The 15,432-nt window shown below is 47.9% G+C and overlaps 2 protein-coding genes across 9 annotated transcripts in view; both read right to left on the bottom strand.

Moving 5' to 3' along the window:
• The window catches only part of TATDN2 (TatD DNase domain containing 2), a 33,060-nt gene extending 30,481 nt beyond the window's left edge, over window positions 1-2,579 (bottom strand). For 2 of the 5 annotated variants that reach the window (XR_008653679.2, XM_055260516.2), the window contains exons 1-2: window positions 1,964-2,467; window positions 1,420-1,836 (exon numbers count right to left, since the gene is read on the bottom strand). Coding sequence is in view for 4 of the 5 variants with exons in the window: in XM_055260516.2 (XP_055116491.1) it covers window positions 1,420-1,830 (411 nt within the window). In the remaining variant the exon portion in view is untranslated. Of the gene's footprint in view, window positions 1-1,419; window positions 1,837-1,963 lie in introns of all 5 variants that reach the window. The other 3 variants (XM_063630395.1, XM_055260515.2, XM_063630394.1) reach the window with 3 other exon arrangements.
• Window positions 2,580-7,559: 4,980 nt separating this feature from the next.
• IRAK2 (interleukin 1 receptor associated kinase 2) overlaps window positions 7,560-15,432 on the bottom strand; it is an 82,175-nt gene continuing 74,302 nt past the window's right edge. For 2 of the 4 annotated variants that reach the window (XM_055260534.2, XM_063630398.1), the window contains 2 exons: window positions 12,729-13,020; window positions 7,560-9,537 (listed from right to left, as the gene is read on the bottom strand). In XM_055260534.2, the coding sequence (XP_055116509.2) occupies window positions 9,425-9,537; window positions 12,729-13,020 (405 nt within the window). In that variant the 3' untranslated portion in view covers window positions 7,560-9,424. The remainder of the gene's footprint in view (window positions 9,538-12,728; window positions 13,021-15,432) is intronic. The other 2 variants (XM_063630399.1, XM_063630400.1) reach the window with 1 other exon arrangement.

Raw genomic sequence — 15,432 nt, forward strand, 5'->3', positions numbered from 1 at the left:
TCCATCCTACAATTAGACCCACCCAGATTAGACCACACCCTCAAACCCGAGTTCCACGTCTTTAGGACAGCCAGGGATTCAGCACACCTGAAAGACTATGTAAAATAAATTTCCTGCCTCTCCCGGTACCAGGTTTCACTCTATCTATAAATTGTCAGTGAAGCTAAATTTAATCAATTGGTATTATTTTATGCTGTACCCAAGTCTACTGAAATTGTATCAAGGATTAATGGCAAGATTAACTTGTATGAGCAAAGTCCCATACTTACCTGATTTGAGACAAATTCAGCATTCCTACGCTAGAGACAGGGCTTTTCAACTCACCATTATTTGTGAACTTAAAAAGAAAAACTCCACCTGCCCACACAAGAGTTCAGACAGTGAGGTCCACATTGAAAAAACCAGGGGCACTTAGCCTACGAGTCCCCAAGACAAACAGTCAGATACAGCCTCCTTGCTAGGCTTAAAAACAAAGCCATATTCTTTAGGGCCTGTTTTAATTGCTTTCGTAAAGTAATTTTCTCTCTCTAGAGGCAGCCCGTCTCATCCCAAATAAGACTGTTTCTCCACTCCTCCACAGGCAGAACTTCTCACTTCTTAAGACTCAGAGCTTCAAAACCTAGGATGCAAACTCTAAGGGGAAAGTGATCTGTTTTGTTAGTAAAGAATCCCAAACACCTGGAACATCGCCTGGCACAAACTAAACCCTCAACACATATTTGTTCAAAGCCTTGATTGAGTAGATGAGCGAAATATACCTTCTCCGTGAAGCACTCCTTTGTCTGCTCAAAGTACTTATGAAACCCTCTTGCGTGTTTCCATTAAGGAACTAACAATTTAACCTCCAAAAAAAAAAAAACTAGCATCACCAAGCAAAACCCCAACATGCTGGAAACTATGACTTTGGAGAAAAGCTACACCAAGAACCACAATTCTTGGTTCTGTGATTCAGAGTGGTTCAAAGTACAAGGGCACACAATTCTTTAAACTGACAACTAAAATAAATACATTCTTCTCTTGAGCACATAATCCACCTTCTACTGCAGTGATTCTCCAACGGGGCTGCACGTTTACAATAACCTGGGGAGCACTGAAAAACCTGGAAGCCCAGACCACACCTCAGCCCAATAAATCAGTTTCTCTGGGGTAGGAGGCAGGCCCAAGTATTTTAAAGCTTTCCAAGTAGTTCTAAAGTGCTGCCGAGTTTGAAAATTACCTCTCTACTTAACTTCAGCCACGCGCCTGGAAGACTGCTAGGTCTTCGAGTTTGGGTGGAGCGGACTTCCAGGAAGAGCCTCCAGACCTTCAAGGATGTAATGTTAAATGTTTTATAGTCTCCTTCCACCAAAATTCCCATCCCCAACCTCTCAAGCCATGTGGAAGGGGCTTCACTGATTGCAAAGCGTGGCAGCCACCTACCTTAAGGCTGCAGGCTTCCTCCTCTAGAGAAGCCATTTCTTCCAAAGAGGCGTTGGCAGGACGCAGAGGGGATCCCCCTGAAGACAGGAACCCCCGAGTGTTCGGAATCAGGCAGCCTTTGGAGGCGGCCCCGCCCACACCAGGGCCCCAGAAATGGGGGGAGGAGGAGGAGGAGTTATTTCTGCGGCGAGATGAGCCCCAGGATAACCTCCGCGAGCAAGCCACATCGTCCTCCTTCTGGGCTTTCAGGCGCTTGGGGCTGCTGGGCCCTCCAGAACGCGACGCAGACCTCTGAGCTGGCCGGCTGGAGGGGGCCACATCACAGGGCTCCCGGAGGCAGCTGCGCTTGCGGGGACACCCTTCCGACGTGCTGCTCCAGTTGTGTTTGACCTTGCCCCGCTCGGACGCCATGGGCACCTGCAAGGTACAGGGGGCCTGGATTCCAACACCACTCTTCCTGGCGGCCCCACCTCAGATTCCCCCCACCCCGGGCCCAGGAGGAGAGCAAGACACAAGGGCAGAGCCAGAGGCTAGCCTCACTAACCTTTCCCTCTTCTTTCCACTGCCCATCACAGTTCTCAAGGTTTCAGAGATGCCAAACCGTGTCAGAGAAGTCAAAGCGATCCAAAATTTACTAAAGGCTTCCGTTGGTTTCCAAGCCCACAACGTACTTCTGAGATCAGGAAGCCTTCACTTTGCCCAGCGCTGCTTCGGAGATACCTAAGCGCTTCCGGGGCTACAAAGCGCTTTGATCAGTTTGCAATATAAAGCCCTTCAGAACTGTCAAAGCGCTTCAGAAGACCACATGGCGCTTCAAGATCCACACATGGCTGCCGGACCCGCAGCCCTGGGGCCGGGCGCTTAGCCCGTAGGCCAGGGCCAGACCCGGCGCCGCAGCCCGCCCTGCTACTGCGGCCCGACCAGACCCGGGCCGGAAGGGGCCCGAGCGGCCCCTCAGGAGCTGGCAGCGCCCCCGTCCGCCAACTCAGGACGCCCCCCGCCGGTTGCCGCCGCTGTCCCGCCGGGCAGCCCGCCGCCCGCCGCCCGCCCCAGCCCTACAGCCCCGCCTGACCCGGCCTCCGCCCGAACTGCGACCACTCCGGCCTCCGTGGCGCCCGCCCTCCGGAACGAGCCCTGCGGCCCGCAGGCCGGAGAGCGACAGGGGCGGGGCCTGCGCCAAACGGAAGGCGCCCATTGCTCGACCCGGCAAGGGGCGGGACTCCGAGCAAGACTGAGCCCGCCTCAAAGCCAAGCGGCTTGGAGTCGGGATGGTACGCCTTAGGAAGCTCGTCCATTGGTCAGAAGCCAGATGGGGCGGAGCCACTCACGTGTGCTTGAACAGCGGGAAGCTGAGGCCAGCCAGTTCTGCAGGCAGGCGGTGTCCGCTGACGCGCCTCGCTTAACGCTGTTCCCCTCAGCGCCCGCCCCTGTGCCTGAAGCTTTCAGACCTGGATTTCTCATCGAGCCAAAGCAAACCGTGTGCTGAGCATTATCACCTCACTTTGTAGAGCAAAAAACTGTGGCTCAGAGAAACTAAGTACACACCCAGGAAGAGGAAGAATTAGAATTAGAAGCCACCAAAAAAAAAAGACTACACAAAAATGTAGACTATCCGCCTGGTGAAAAATATTAAAGACGGCTGGGCGCGGTGGCTCACGCCTGCAATCTCAGCACTTTGGAAGAACGAGGCGGGAGGATGGCTTGAGCTCGGGAGTTAGAGACCAGCCTGATCAACATGGTGCGACCCCCATCTCTACAAAAAAATAAAATTAGCTGGGCGTGGTGCCAGCTACTCAGGCTGAGGTGGGAGGATCACTTGAGGCCGGGAGGGCGAGGCTACAGTGAGCTGTGATCCCGCCACTGCACTCCAGCCTGGAGGACAGAGCAAGACCCTGTCTCAAAAAAAAAGAGAGAAAAAAAATGAAAGACAAAGTACAAATTTAGAAAAATACTGGAAACATATGACAAAGGGCTGATATTCGATGTAGCAATTCTCCCAAAATAATAAAATAACTTAGTATTAAGACTGGCAAAGGAGGCTGGGTCCAGTGGCACACGTCTGTAATCCCAGCACCTTGGTAGGCAGAGGCAGGTGGAGCTCTTGAGGCGAAGAGTTCGAGACCAGCGTGGGCAAATCCTGTCTCTAGTGAAACACAAAAATTAGCCTGGTGTGGTTGTGGGCGCCAGTAGTCCCAGCTACTCAGGAGGCTGAGGTGGGAGGATCCCTTGAGCCTGGGAAGTCGAGGGTCCAGTGAGCCAAGATTACTACCGCTGCACTCCAGCCAGGGAGACAAAGTGAGACCCCTGTCTCAGGGAAAAAGAAAAAAAAAAAAAGGCAAAGGAAGCAATGAACAAAAACACATTATGAAACGCTCTTAAACATAACAAAGATGGCTCCACCTCAGCCATTAAAAAAGTACATATAAGGCCAGGTGTGGTGGCTCACACCTATAATCCCAGCACCTTGAGAGGCTGAGGCGGGCAGATCATGAGGTCAGGAGATTGAGACCATCCTGGCTAATACAGTGAAACCCCGCCTCTACTAAAAATACAAAAATTAGCTGGGCGTGGTGGCGGGCGCCTGTAGTCCCAGCTACTTGGGAGGCTGAGGCAAAAGAATGGCGTGAACCCGGGAGGCGGCGCTTGCAGTGAGCCGAGATTGCGCCACCGCACTCCAGCCTGGGCGACAGAGAGACTCCGTCTCTAAAAAAAAAAAATTAATTAAATTAAATTAAAAAGTACATAAAAAATTATAATTTTCCACTCGTTGGATTGGCAATAATCAAAAAACAAGGTAAGGGGCCGGGTGCGGTGCCTCACGACTGTAATCCCAGGACCTTGGGAGGCCGAGGTGGGCAGATCACAAGGTCAGGAGATCAAGACCATCCTGGCTAACACGGTGAAACCCCGTCTCTACTAAAAATACAAAAAAAAAAAAATTAGCCAGGCATGGTGGCGGGTGCCTGTAGTCCCAGCTACTCAGGAGGCTGAGGCAGGAGAATTGCGTGAACCCAGGAGGCAGAGCTTGCAGTGAACCGAGATCACACCACTGCACTCCAGCCTGGGCAACAGAGCAAAACTCATCTCAAAAAAAAAAAGCAAGATAATATACCTTGTGGCTGAGGATGTGAGGAAATGCACTCCCATACATCCTTGATGAACGTGTTAATTGATACAATCTCCTTGGAAGGTGGCATTGTCTGTAGTAGCTGGAATGAAAACAAAACCTCAATCTCTGTCAGTAGGAGCTGGTTATATACATTAAGAAATATCCATACAATGGAATGTAAGGCAAAAAGAATGAAGTGATCTAAACTTACTGTTGAGGAGCAATGGCCAAGAAAGACATGAAAAAAACAAAGGACCTAGAAAAGCATGAACAAAATATGTGTGTGGCTAAATAGAGAGGAGTGTCATACAAAGGTAAATGTAGCTTTCTTTTTTCAAATGCCTGAGGGTAACCACTTTGTGTGTTTGTTTCTAACAGCTTTAAGATATAATTTATATACCATAAAGTTCACTCATTTAAAGTGTATGAGCAGCAGGCATGGTGGCTCACGCCTGTAATCCCAGCAATTTGGGAGGCCGAGGTGGCCAGATCACAAGGTCAGGAGTTCAAGACCAGCCTCACCAATATGGTGAAACCCCATCTCTACTAAAAAGAAATACAAAAATTAGTAGGGCATGGTGGTGTGCACCTGTAATCCCAGCTATTCGGGAGGCTGAGGCAGTAGAATCGCTTGAATCTGGAAGGCGGAGGTTGCAATGAGCCAAGATCATGCCATTGCACTCCAGCCTAGGCAACAGAGGGAGACTCTGTCTCAAAACAAAAAAAAAAGAAAGAAAAAAGGTGTATGACCAGCTGGCCTGGTGGCTCACTCCTGTAATTTCAGCAAGACTGTAATCTAGTTTATCTTGATAGATTTGCCTATTCTGACAAAATTAAAAATGGAATCATAAAATATGTGACTTGCTTTTGCTTACCATGATCTCAAGGTTCATCCATGTTGTAACATGTGTCAGTATGTTTGAAATGCTTGTTCCCCGGTGCCATAAAGAAATAGCACTTGAACATAAATAATTTTCTCAGCAAGGCCATTTTTATACTTTCTGCAGAAAGGGTACACTCACCAGCAGTTTTGCCACAAGTACACCAAACAAAGGAAACAGGGTCATTTATAACCTGACATATCCACCCTACCACTGTGTCCAGTTTCCATTGGCTGAAACGGGACTTCACATTCTGTATTTGTCTTGATTGGCTAGCAACTTAGAATTTTTTAAAAGAGGCAAAAGCAGAGGAGAGCAAAGGAAGGAGGAAGTAACTTGTGGAATGCTGAGAAAGGTAAAAACACTTTCAAATAAGGAAGAAGAACAGGCTATGACTTAATGCTTGCTTGGACCAGTATAACCATGCCAGGGCAAATATTTAGGCTAAATTGTGGGAGCTAAGAACATAAAGTACATTGATTTATTATGGCTAGCAGATATTTAAGAATGTTAGGTCTTTGAATAAATTTTGCTTCTAAGAGAAGTTACTATTTATTTCTAATTAGACGGGGAGGAAAGTCTTTGAAGAGGAACCTCTACTTTACTTTTCACAAGTACTTAATTCTTTTCTATGGCTGAATATTCCATTGTATGAATAGACCGCATTTCATTTATCCACTTCTCAGTTGATGGATATTTGGGTTGTTTCTATTTTTTGGCTATTATGATTTATGCTGTTATAAACATTGGTGTGCAGGCTTTTGTGTGGACATGTTTTTATTTCTCTTGGGTAGATACCTAGGGGTAGAATTGCTAGGTCATATGGAAATTCTTACCTTTTGAGGAAGTGCCAAACTGTTTTACAAAGTGCTCACCATTTTAAATTCCCACCAACAGTGTGTGTGGGCTCCAATTTCTTCACATCATAGCCAACACTTGTTTCTGTCTTTTTGATTATAGCTATCCTAGTGAATGTGAAGTGGCATCTCATAGAGGTTTTGATTTGCATTTCCCTGATGACTAAGTTGAGCATCACCTCTGTTTTCCATCACCTCTGGAAGGATACTCCAACCTAGTGACAGTGGTTGCCTTTGGGAACAAGAAACTGGAGACTAAGATCCCATTGAGAAAAAGCCTGCCTTTTCACCACGGAAACTTTGTACTGTTTAGATTTTTAAATCCTCTATTAACCTAAAAAAAAATAATTCAGGCCAGGCGCGGTGGCTTACGCCTGTAATCCCAGCACTTTGGGAGGCCGAGGCGGGTGGATCACGAGGTCAGGAGATCGAGACCACGGTGAAACCCCGTCTCTACGAAAAATACAAAAAATTAGCTGGGCACAGTGGCGGGAGCCTGTAGTCCCAGCTATTCGGGAGGCTGAGGCAGGAGAATGGCGTGAACCCGGGAGGCAGAGCTTGCAGTGAGCCGAGATCGTGCCACTGCACTCCAGCCTGGGCAACAGCAAGACTCCGTCCCTATGGGGGATCCATGAAAAGACATCATGGTGCCCGTGAAGGTCTGGAATTCATGTACTCAGAATGCACATGTATGTATGTCTGTATGTAGCAAAGGTCTAGAGCTTTCATCCAAGTCCCAAGGGGATTCACTGCCTTCTCCAAAAATATATGAAATCCTAGTCTAGAAATGTAAGTATGTCTGGATAACCACAAACCTATTGGTGTCAGCCATCTATTGCTCAAACAGCCCTGGAAACACCCTGCTTATAATTGTAAAGTGTTCGCAACAGGCCAGGTCCCATTTGGGGCACAAAATGCACATTCACCTTGAATCCTCACAGACACAAGAGCTGAAGACAGGGCTGTCTGTATAGATCACTGTCCACCTGGACTGGGACCCAGCTCAGCTACATCACACATCAAGCCAAAGCTGTCCTTACTGGGGAGCTGCCAAATGCTTTCACCAGGCAGGACCCATCTGACAACAACCCTACAAGATGGGTACTTTTTCTTTTTCCCATTGTACAGATGAGGAAACAGAGCCTCAGAGTAACTCCCTAACTGGGCCCAAGATCATGCAGCTATTAACAGTCAACAGTAAAAGCTAGGGTCCTAGCTCTTGGCTACCCCATCTCAAGGATGCAGAGTGTCTTCTCTGAACAAATTCTTCCAGACACAAAACTACAAGTTATCTGTTGACTTTACAAATATATTTTTATTATATAAAAAGAAATTACTATAGAATTACTTTAAATAGGATATTTCTCCCAGTGAATTTAAAATAGCATCTGTTTCACAAAAAGATGTGCAACATGACTTTTCAGATATATACGCACTGAATAATCATTAGGTACATGGCAGAAACACACATTTAATACCTTTTTATTTATTTTACAAAATAGGACAAGTGCATTTTCCAAGCGCTTCTATAGCCACTGTCTCATCTGTTCCTCCCAACAGCCCAGGGATGAAGAACAAGCAGGTGTTATTTTACTTACAAAGAAACTGAGGTCCCAAAAATTAAATGATTGACTTAACTAGCAGCAGAATCAGACATGAAATGCATTCTCCTGATTCTTCATCATCCAGTCATAAATAACATATATTCTCGGCCAGGTGCGGTGGCTCAAGCCTGTAATCCCAACACTTTGATAGGCCAAGGCGGGCGGATCACGAGGTCAGTAGTTCGAGACCAGCCTGGCCAATATGGTGAAACCCCGTCTCTACTAAAAATACAAAAATTAGCCAGGCGTAGTGGCAGGTGCCTATAGTCCCATCTACTCAGGAGGCTGAGGCAGGAGAATCGCCTGAACCTGAGAGGCAGAGCTTACAGTGAGCCGAGATCGTGCCACTGCACTCCAGCCTGGGTGACAAAGTGAGACTCTGTCTCAAAAAACAAACAAACAAACAAACACATATTCTCAAAATAAAAGCTCCATTAAAAAATACTAACATTAGTGGGATGGGAAGATAAAGGTACCAGGCAGTGATTGAATAATTATGTGAATTGCAAGATTTCCAATACAGGCAGTGGAAAGCCTGCAGAGCTCTTCGCTAGGTGTCTGGCATTTGTAGAACCTGAGACCCAGAGAGGTGAGTCAAGAACTGCACTGAGACACAAGTTGAAAGTCTTGGCCGGGCGCGGTGGCTCACGCTTGTAATCCCAGCACTTTGGGAGGCCGAGGCGGGCGGATCACAAGGTCAGGAGATCGAGACCACGGTGAAACCCCGTCTCTACTGAAAACACAAAAAAAAAAATTAGCCGGGCGTGGTGGCGGGCGCCTGTAGTCCCAGCTACTCGGAGAGGCTGAGGCAGGAGAATGGCGTGAACCCGGGAGGCGGAGCTTGCAGTGAGCCAAGATTGCGCCACTGCACTCCAGCCTGGGTGACAGAGCGAGACTCCGTCTCAAAAAAAAAAAAAAAAAAAAAAAAAAAAGAAAGTCTTTCAGGCCAGGCACAGTGGCTCCCAACTGTAATTCCAGCACTTTGGGAGTCTGAGTTGGGAGGATTGCTTGAGCCCAGGACTTCAAGACCAGCCTGGGCAACAAAGCGAGACCCCATCTCTACAAAAAAATTAAAATAAAAACTAAAAAAAATCTTTCAGAGCATGCAAGCTTGCAGGCTGTCAGCAAATACATCCCAGAGACCTTAGCTCTGGAAAATGCTATGGCATTGCAGAACTGCTAGTGGTGGGGGAACAAGAGCTGCTGAGGTAATGGAATCTGCTGGGGTGGTTATGATCACACACTCCCCGGAACCACAAAATCAGCCACATCCTGCGCCCGTGTGCAGGGTTTCTGCTTCAGTCTCCTCTGATCCCATCCTCTGACTAACAAAGCCCAGAAAGGAAGAGACTTCATGGATTTTTGTGTCTCTAAAAGCTGAGGGCCTTTCTCTCCCAACTCTTTCCAGTGAAATGAAGTTTCCCTCCCACCCAGGACAGCAGATGTTTTGTTGTGTGTTTCCTGGCAGACCTTGGATTCTGCCTCAGACCTTTTTCTTGATCTGATGCTCATCTTTCCAATTGAGGACAAGGGTCCTCAGCTGTGTTCCGGTCATCAGGGGCCAAAGAGCTCAATGCTGTCCAGTTTCTCCTCTTTGTAGAGCAGAATGTTCTCCATCAGTTTCCTTTTGGCCTCATTGATCTCAATTTGCCACGAAGTCTCTGTAACTGATGTTCAACAGAAAGCAAACAAGAGCGACTTGAATGAAAGTTACTATTATTATAATTCTTAGATTCACTTAAATCAGGTTTCTGAATCAGGCCCTGAGTGTAATGAGCATTTCTTTTTTTTTTTCTTTTTTTTTTTATCGAGACAGGGTCTCGCTCTGTTGCCCAGGCTGGAGTGCAGTGGCACAATTTCAGCTCAAGGCAACCTTGACCTCACAGGTTCAGGTGATCCTGCCACCTCAGCCTCCCGAGTAGCAGGGACTACAAGCGTGCACAACCACACCTGGCTATTTTTTTTTTTTTTTTTTTTGAAATGGAGTCTCACTCTGTCGCTCAGGCTGGGCGACACACACAGTTAATTTTTTTGTGTTTTAGTAGAGAAGGGGTTTCACCGTGTTGCCCAGACTAGTCTTGAACTCCTGAGCTCAGGCAATCCACCCACCTTGGCCTCCCGAAGTGCTAGGATTACAGACAGGCGTGAGCCACCACGCCCAGCCCGTGAGCCAGGGCACCCAGCCTATTTATTTATTTATTATTTTTTGAGATGGAGTCTCACTCTGTTGCCCAGGCTGGAGTGCAGTGGCTCAATCTCGGCTCGCTGCAACCTCTGCCTCCTGGGTTCAAGCAATTCTCCTGACTTAGCCTCCTGAGTAGCTGGGATTATAGGCGCCCACCACTACGCCCAACTAATTTTTTGTATTTTTAGTAGAGATGGGGTTTCGCCATCTTAGCCAGGATGGTCTCCATCTCCTGACCTCGTGATCCGCCCGCCTCAGCCTCCCAAAATGTTAGGATTACAGGCGTGAGCCACCAGGCCTGGTCTTTTTTTTTTTTTTTTCTGTATTTTTAGTAGAGATGGGGTTTCACGACGTTGGCCAGGCTAGTCTCAAACTCCTGACCTCAAGTGATCCACCCGCCTCAGCCTCCCAAAGTGCTGGGATTACAGGCGTGAGTCACCATGCCTGGCTGGCCACACCTGGCTAATTTTTGCATCTTTCGTAGAGACAGGTTTTCACCATGTTGCCCAGGCTGATCTTTAAACTCCTGGGCTCAAGCAATCTGTCCACCTCGTCCTCCCAAAGTACTAGGATTACAGGTATGAGCCACTGCACCCGGCTGTAATGAGCATTTTCATCTCCTCTGCCTTTGCAGGAAGCCCTGCAACCTACCCTGACCTTCCAGAAAGGAGAGGGTTTCTCTGCTCCTCTTTATGATGTTGAGGGGTGGGAGGGTGGAGTGAAAAAAATGCTCACATCCTGTCTTCTTCTTCCTCTCCCCTCCCCATGGCAGGAGGAGTAAAAGAGAAACAGGAGTGGTCAGAGCCTGGGACATTCATTGAACCATGTTTACTAAGGGACAGGGACACTGCATTGAAAGGGCCTTCCTGGTCAGGTGCGGTGGCTCACACCTATAATCCCAGCACTTTGGGAGGCCGAGGTGGGCGGATCACCTGAGGTTGGGAGTTCAAGACCAGCCTGACCAACATGGAGAAACCCTGTCTCTACTAAAAATACAAAATTAGCCAGGCATGGTGGCACATGCCTGTAATTCCAGCTACTCGGGAGGCTGAGGCAGGAGAATCGCTTGAACCTGGGAGGCAGAGGTTGCCATGAGCCAAGATCATGCCATTATACTCCAGCCTGGGCAACAAGAGTGAAACTCTGTCTCAAAAAAAAAAGGGGGGGGCCTTCCTAATTTTTTATTTCAGCAAGAAATTTGATATCCTTAGACCTGAGTGGCAGGAATGGAAGGTATCTTTTTTTTTTTTTTCCTGAGACAGAGTCTTCCTCTGTCACCCAGGCTGGAGTGCAGTGGTGCGATCTCAGCTCACTGCAACCTCCACCTCCCGGGTTCAAGCAATTCTCCTGCCTTAGCCTCCCAAGTAGCTGGGACTACAGGTGCCTGTCACCACACCCAGCTAATTTTTGTATTTTTAGTAGAGAGACGGGGTTTCACCATATTGGCCAGACTGGTCTCGAACTCCTGAACTCGTGATCTGCCTGCCTCAGCCTCCCAAAGTGCTGGGATTACAGGCGTGAGCCACTGCGCCCAGCCAGAAAGTATCTTCTTTTTTTTTTTTTTTTTTTTTGAGACGGAGTCTCACTCTGTCACTCAGGACTGGAGTGAAATGGCATGACCTCGGCTCACTGCAAACTCCACCTCCTGGGTTCAAGTGATTCTCGTGCCTCAGCCTCCCAAGTAGCTGGGACTACAGGCACACGCCACCACGCCTAGCTAATTTTTGTATTTTTAGTAGAGACAGGGTTTCACCAAGTTGGCCAAGCTGGTCTTGAACTCCCGACCTCAGGTGATCCGCCCACCCCAGCCTCCGGAAGTGCTGGGATTACAGGTGTGAGCCACCGCACCCAGCCTGGAAGATATCTTTAGAAGTGACTAGTGAGGATGGTGTTTGTGTTGAGAGGAGAGGCAGACAGGAACAGACCACATGGGGCCTTGAGGACTTTGAATGAGGAATGACATGCATTGTGTTTTTCATTTTGTTTTGTTTTTTTGTTTTCTTGAGACGGAGTCTCGTTCTGTCGCCCAGGCTGGAGTACAGTGGTGCAATCTTGGCTCACTGCAACCTCCGCCTCCCGGGTTCAAGAAATTCTCTTGCCTCAGCCTCCCAAGTAGCTGGGATTACAGGCACGCGCCACCATGCCCAGCTAATTTTTTTGTATTTTTAGTAGAGACGGGGTTTCGCCATGTTGGCCAGGCTGGTCTCGATCTCCTGACCTCAGGTGATCCACCCGCCTCGGCCTCCCAAAGTGCTGGGATTACAGGGTGAGCCACCTCGCCTGGCCTGCACTGTGTTTTTAAAAGCTACTCTGGCTGGCTCCTGGAGAAGGACCTGGTGAGGGAGGGGCTGGGATGGAGGAGGACTCAGGGAAGCTATGCAGTCCCCTGAGGACAGGAGCTCTGACAAAGGGGGAATCCAGAGAAGTAGATGGAAGTGAGAGAGATTTTGGAAGCAAATGGACAGGACTGGGTGATTAACCGGACACAGTCCAGGGCAGGGAGAGGGAGGTATCAAGGATACCTCCCAGGTTTCTCTGTGAAAAACTGGCTGGTTGGTGAATGGCTGAATAACCAAATGAAGGAGTGAATGAGGACAACACAAAGAAAAAATGATGGGCTGAAGTTGGGGACACACACATGAGCATCCAAATGCACTCTGACCTCTGGCTTACCATGCTGGGGAGGCTCCGGGCCAACACAGGCCTCAGAGGAGGAGTCAGCCTCCCTTCCCACCATGACCTGCAGCCTTCCTTCCCCATTCTCTGTGGGGAGAAGTGGGGTGGCAGCCCCCGCCCAAGGTGCCACACTCATGGAGGAGGAGGCATCAAGGCTGGAATTGTCAACGTCGTCTGTTTCCTCTGGGGTGTTAGAAGAAGAGCCTGTACCCTCAGAAAGCCCACGCCAAGGGAACAACGTCTCCCGACCTCGGAGCCGCTCTTCCACAGCAGCCACAGAGCCACGCACCTTTAGGAGAAGAGGGAGAAGGGAGCTCATCAGGAATTCTCTCTGAAATAGAAATGCTAACATCTGGCCTCCCAGCAGAGAGGGGGCGGGGAGCAGACTGAAGAACCTAATGCTGGTTGCTTTGTCTGAAAAAACCGCACCCTTCCTTTGAAAAGACCTGTGCTTGCCCACCAACCGCCCTGTCATAGATGAGATGGCATGACCCAACATGGGCAGATCATAGTACCCCACTCCTTTGGCCATAGAGATTAGGCTAGATTTGGGCATGTGATCCAAGCTGGCCAATCAGAATCCTTCCCTGAAACTTTTCCACCTAGAGCTTACTGGGGAAAGACCTCCAGCCTTTCCTTTCTAGTGGTAGAACCAGATGCCCCACTACACCCAGAAAACCCGTTTACAGTAGGGGAAAATGAAAGCTCAACACAGAGTAAAGCAGAGGCAAGCAACGGAGAGAGAGCCACAGACACAGAGACACAATGGCTGTACCTTTGGTGTTTGAGATCCTGGGTCTAACTTCCCTGAAACCAGAGCAATGCCTGTCCTCTCTGTTGTTTGGTTAAATGAGACACTAAGTTCATTCATTCACTAATTCACTCATTCATATTCTTCCCCTCTCCCTATGTCTGTGTGTGTGTGCGTGCAAATGTGTGTGTGTAAGAGTTTAAGTTCCTAACACTTTCAATCAAAAAAGCACAAATAATATAGATGTTGCCCTGGAAGGTTTTTCTGGTTAGGGAGGTTAAGAAAATTAGAGGGAAGGAAGGAAGGAATGTTTCTTCTTCATGCACACACACGCAGAGCACACATACATACTCTTATACCAGTAATAACAGTAACAAATCTCATCTCCTCAGTGCCTTGCAAAAAATTCAGTATACTAATGTATCCATTTCTTTTTTTTTTTTTTTTTTTTGAGATGGAGTCTAGCTCTTTTGCCCAGGCCGAACTGCAGGGGCATATCTCGGCTCACTGCAAGCTCTGCCTCCCGGGTTCATGCCATTCTCCTGCCTCAGCCTCCCGAGTAGCTGGGACTACAGGCGCCTGCCACCGTGCCCAGCTAATTTTTTTGTATTTTTAGTAGAGACGGGGTTTCACCATGTTAGCCAAGATGGTCTCGATCTCCTGATCTCGTGATCCACCTGCCTCAGCCTCCCAAAGTGCTGGGATTACAGGCGTGAGCCACCGCGCCCAGCCACTAATGTATCCATTTCATACACAATGCATGAGTTTTTATAGATAAAAAATTAAAAGATCAGAAAAGTTAAGTTCCCTGCCTAAACCCACCCAGCCAGTCCAGTAAATGGCAAAGGTGACCATCAAACCCAGGCCTGCTTATCTTCCAGTCCCTGACCCAGCTGTTCTTTCATCTTCCTAGTTTGGTTGTGATGTACTAAGAGCTAAGGCCATCTCCTACCTCTTCTTACACCTAAAGCGCCCTATCCCCTTTATTTTACGTGGCAAACGTCTCATTCTTCAAGACCCAGGTCACATGTTACTTCTTGAGATAAATCTTCACAGTAGGTGCCCAATAAATATTTGCCAACCTAAAGAATGCATTTCCTTGTAGCTAGGCGTGGCCATGTAACTAAGTTCTGCTCTCTGTTATGTGAGAAAAAGTGATGCATTTCCAGGTTATATCTTTAAAAGAAAGGGAGTGTGTCCACCTTTTCCTTTTAACTCTCTTTCACTGGCTGGAATGCAGGTGTGATGGCCTGAGCAACAGCAGCCATCTTAGACCCTGACATGGAAGCCACATGGTAAGGATAGCTGACAAACAATATAGAAGGAGCCTGGGTCCCCAATACCGTGGCACTGCCACATTAGCACTGGACTGCATAAATTCAAACTGTTACACTAAAGAGAATAAACGTCTATCTTATTTAAACCACTGCATTTTGCAGTCTCGTTACAGCAGTTTCACCTGCACCTTAAGTGACACGTTGAACAAAATAATGGAATGAATAAAAGAATGGAAGTCTTACTGAAAGAGTAATTGGTTGGAGGAGACAGAACTTTTTAGAATATAAATCTGATTATGTCCTACCTCTGCTTAAAACCCTTAGTGAGGCTGGGCACAGTGGCTCACGCCCGTAATCCCAGCACTTTGAGAGACTGAGGCAGATGGATCACCTGAGGTCAGGAGTTCAAGACCAGCTTGGCCAACAAAGTGAAACCCCGTCTCTACTAAAAATACAAAAATTAGCTGGGTGTGGTGGCACACACCTGCAATCTCAGCTACTCGGGAGGCTGAGGCAGGAGAATTGCTTGAACCCAGGAAGTGGAGGTTGCAGTGAGCTGAGATTGCACCACTGCACTCTAGCCTGGGTGAAAGAGTGAGATTCTGTAAAAAAAAAAAAAAAAAAAAAAAAAAAAAAAAAAAAAACTTTAGTGGCTCTGCAAAAATCCTTACTG

This window comes from Symphalangus syndactylus, chromosome 21, assembly GCF_028878055.3.
Source record: "Symphalangus syndactylus isolate Jambi chromosome 21, NHGRI_mSymSyn1-v2.1_pri, whole genome shotgun sequence".
Taxonomy (NCBI): domain Eukaryota; kingdom Metazoa; phylum Chordata; class Mammalia; order Primates; family Hylobatidae; genus Symphalangus; species Symphalangus syndactylus.